At 44.8% G+C, this 4484-nt stretch overlaps 1 protein-coding gene across 1 annotated transcript; it reads right to left on the bottom strand.

Moving 5' to 3' along the window:
* Nucleotides 1–2642: 2642 nt before the first annotated feature.
* LOC109236797 lies at nucleotides 2643–3646 on the bottom strand. The gene is made up of 2 exons (XM_019403027.1): nucleotides 3293–3646; nucleotides 2643–3182 (listed from the first exon to the last, which is right to left on the bottom strand). The coding sequence occupies exons 1-2, from the start codon at nucleotides 3644–3646 to the stop codon at nucleotides 2643–2645; spliced, it is 894 nt and encodes a 297-aa protein (XP_019258572.1).
* Between the last annotated feature and the right edge of the window lie 838 nt (nucleotides 3647–4484).

Below are 4484 nucleotides of genomic sequence, written 5' to 3'. Positions count from 1 at the left end.
GCTCTATCTTCTCAACCCTCAATCCCCGTAAGATATTTGTTATTGTTGGAGTGCTGTCACTGAGGACTGAATAGGAGTCAAAGCCTGTTTGATGAGGGTGGGCAAGTTCTTCAGAAGCTGGTCTACCTTAGCATTGGCATGCTGAGCTATGAGACCAAGCCTCGAGACGGCTGGCAGTGTAGCAGCAGGCTGAGCAGTGGACTTAGAGACAGGCTGTGAAGTAGAAGTGGACGCAACTGGAACCTGAGGGGTCACAAGAGTCTGGGAGTCTGAAGGCTCTACATCAACTGGACCCTGAGTCTGAACCTCTGAAGGAGCAACAACATCACTAATGCGCGTGATATCAATGTCCTTCAGCTCCTTGTCTGTCCTGTCAGTGTGTGGCATGGTAGGGACTTTCACAGCTTTACAGAGGGCTGTGATCAAGCAGGGAAATGGAAGTGAAGTGGCATGCTGCTTTGCCCGAATCCCTATCTCTCGGAAGATAAGAGCACCCACATCAATCTTAATACCCGCCATAATACAGGCGATGAGAAGAGCTTTCTCAATGCCTATGTCAGTCTCGTTTCTTGACGGTATTAGTCGAGAGGTGACAAAGCTGAGCCAAAATCGACCCTCTCGTGTGAGATCCTCCTTGTATATTTTGTGCACAGGGTTGATCCAAGCAGGGGTCCCCTTTGCTATCACCGAAGCAATCCAACTACGCTCATTTTCCCTATTTTCCCATTTGGCAGCATACTCAGATGTGCCCGGTCTCCAGCCAGGGAAGTATAGCTCATTAATTGTCTCACTGCTGCAGAACACACTCTTCCCCCGAACCAGTACAGTGTCACAAAAAATACTGTTGCGTTTGTGGTGAGCAGTCCTGGAGGCTCCATACGATGCATAGAACTCACAGACAAGAGTCTCATTATAGTCAACAGGCGGTTCAGTGAACCACTCCCAGTTTCTTGCTTTGATGTTCTCCCATATGTAGGGGTACTGCTCTTGTAGCCCGTTCAAACTCAATTGCTTTTCGGCCAGGATTTTCCGTTTGGTGAGCCCTTCTCTATATAGTGCCCTGGACCCGTCAACCCCAAATTGGAGTTGGAAGTCATCTCCGTTTTTCCTTGTTGCCTCAGCTTGTAGGTCAACTGAGGGAAAGATCTCCTCCTCATCAGACTGGGAGGGAGGTGGAACATTAGGGTCCGCTCGTGATCATTTTGCTTGTGACGCGTGACGACTGGAGGATGCCCTTTTCTGGGAGGAGGTTGTATGCTTCTTGGGAGCCATATCTACTCAAAAGTGAAATGTGAGTGACATGGTAGGCAACAGTGAAAAGAAAACAGAAAAACTCAAGAAAAAGTTAAGAATGCGACAGGTTCTGCGGTCGCATAACCACTATGCGGACGGCAAACTTGTCGCACACTTGATAGCTCTTTAAATGATCTCAGTATGCGATGGGTTATGCAATCGCATAACAACTATGCGGTTCGCGTAACCATCGCAGACCTGATTGCTCAGAAAATAAAGTCACAAAATGCGATCGTAAATTCCACCGCAAAGTGGGGAATGCGATTGCAAAATGGTCGCAGAAAGCATGTTATTAAACTGGGTGTACTGTGTCAGTATGCGGTGACTTTGCGGTCCGCATATTAATGATGCGATCGCAAAGTCACCGCATTTGGTTATCTTCCTCAGCTAGCTAGTGTTTACTTTTGCGGCAGAAATGCGGACCGCATTTTCATTATGCGAGCCACAATCTTCATCGTTCCCAACGATTGAACTCAAACCCTCAACAATGGTGGACCTAACTTTCACTACCCAGCACCCCCAGAACACACTACTTAACTAAGAGCACATTACGAACAGGTCTCTAACTACAAAACACGAAAGAAAAACACAAGAACAAGAACAAGAACAAATGAAGCAAAAACAGGAGAAACAAGAAAAAGAACAAATGTAAAACCAAAGCTTGCAAGGATGGAATTGGGACAAGGAAACCATACGAATGACGGGTTTATGAGCACACTTGGATGATTAGTTCACAGATGTGGCCTTACGTACGTGATGCACTAGCCGTTTTTGCCTTCTCCATTCCTCTTCTTTTTTTTCTTTTTTATTTGTTTTGTTTTTGATAAATAACAAAAATTTCTTTTTGGTTTGTATAAAGAGATGCGAAGGATATACCTGAACAATTTGCGGTGGGTAAGTCACCGCATAACACACTATGCGATCGCATAAGTATTATGCGGTGGATTCAAGTGAGTTGCTGTGGGCAAAAAATGCGGTGCACTCTGCGATCGCATAGTGGAAATGCGGTCCGCAAAGTACACCACCTTGTCGCATTTTTATCACCAATTTTAGCCAAACACACTGTCTGGGTTTGCGACCAAAATGCGGTCCGCATAGTGAAAATGCAACCGCATATGTGTAGCAAACTTTCCGAGGTGATTTTTCTTCCCTTTCTCATGCAATCTTACCCCGTGTTATGATCTTTTGAATCCCCTGCACTCTAACACACACTTTAAATTGCTCAATTAAATCTATCTAACAAAAATTAAAAATTTAAAGGCCAAAAAGAGTGTTACTACACATGGGTTGCCTCCCATGAAGCGCTTGGTTTAACGTTGCGGCACGACTATGTTGGTGTTCCTTGGGATTCACTCATTGGTCGGGCCTTGACCATCTTTGAGAGCCAACTGCTCCACCAAATGTTTTTCTTCATCTGTGCCCAAGTAGTGTTTGACTCGCTGACCGTTCACTTTGTAGGTTCGGAGCCCATCCTCCGATTCTAATTCCACAGCTCCTAAAGGAGAGACATTGACCACCTTGAATCGACCGGACCATTTTGATTTGAGCTTTCCCGAAAACAATTTTAGCCTTGAGTTAAAGAGCAAAACCAAGTCACCCGACTTGAACTCCCTTTTCAAGATCTTTTTGTCGTGGATGAACTTCATCCTTTCTTTATACACACCTGCACTTTCATATGCATGGAAACGGAATTCCTCAATTTCATTGAGTTGTGCTAACCTCAAATTTGGAGCTTCAGCCCAGTCCAGGTTCAACCTCTTTAAAGCCCACATGGCTTTGTGCTCTAGTTCTACGGGTAGATGACAAGCTTTTCCGAAGACTAACCGGTAAGGAAAAGTGCCACTAGGAGTTTTGTACGCCGTACGGTACGACCACAATGCGTCATCTAGCTTCACTAGTCGGTCCGGTTTGCATTAACAGTCTTTGATAGAATGCTCTTTATCTCCCGGTGGGAAACTTCAACTTGGCCACTTGATTGGGGATGATAAGGTGTGGCCACCTTATGCTTGATGCCATATTTCTCTTGTAACCCCGTGAAAGCCTTGTTACAGAAATGAGACCCACCATCACTAAGAATGGCTCTAGGAATGCCAGACCGAGTGAATATGTTTTTCTTTAAGAACGTGGTCACACTTCTTGCCTCGTTGTTTGGTAAGGCAATTGCTTCAACCCATTTGGACACATAGTCCACAGCTACCAAGATATATTTCATCCCGCAAGAGTTTACAAAGGGACCCATAAAATCAATTCCCCATACGTCAAAGATTTCTATCTCCATCACAAAGTGCATTGGCATTTCATGCCTGTTGGAGATTGATCCTTGACTTTGGCATTGGTCACAAGCCTTGACCATTTGATTGGCATCATGATAGATCGACGGCCAATATTAACCACATTCAAGCACCTTAGCCGCCGTTCGATTTTCCCCATGGTGACCCCCAACTGGCGAGTCATGGCATGCCTTTAGAATTGGCATGATTTCTTCTTTTGGAACACACCTTCGGATGATGTTGTCAGCACAAACACGGAACAAGAATGGTTCTTCCCAAAAGTATTGCCGACAATCTCTCAAAAATTTCTTCTTTTGATTGGATTCCAATCCCTCCAGAATAAGGTCACTAACCAAGTAGTTAGCAATATCGTCATACCAAGGAGCAAAAGTGCTAGATAATGCGAATATGTGTTCATCCGGGAAAGCATCATTGATATCAAGATCTTCCTTTGGTCTCCCTGCCTCTTCAAGCCTTGATAAATGATCCGCTACTTGATTTTGCGTTCCCTTGCGATCCTTGACCTCGAAGTCAAATTCTTGCAACAACAAGACCCATCGAATCAACCTAGGCTTTGCATCCTTCTTTGCCATGAGATAGCAAAGAGCAGCATGATCTGTGTTCACTATCACCTTGGATCCCAACAAATAAGCCTGGAACTTCTTAAAGGCATAGACAATGGCAAGAAGTTCTTGCTCAGTCACTGTGTAATTTATTTGCGCTCCATTGAGTGTCTTGCTTTCATAATAGACCGGATGGAGAACCTTGTTATGACGTTGGCCAAGCATTGCTCCAATAGCTACACCACTGGCATCACACATGAGCTCGAAAGGAAGAGACTAATCGGGTGTGACAATAATAGGTGTCGTGGTGAGCCTTTGCTTCAATTCCTCAAAGGCTTTGAGGAATTTCTCGTCAAGC

Source organism: Nicotiana attenuata, unplaced genomic scaffold, assembly GCF_001879085.1.
Source record: "Nicotiana attenuata strain UT unplaced genomic scaffold, NIATTr2, whole genome shotgun sequence".
Classification (NCBI taxonomy): domain Eukaryota; kingdom Viridiplantae; phylum Streptophyta; class Magnoliopsida; order Solanales; family Solanaceae; genus Nicotiana; species Nicotiana attenuata.
This window is presented reverse-complemented; position numbering and strand designations above follow the sequence as displayed.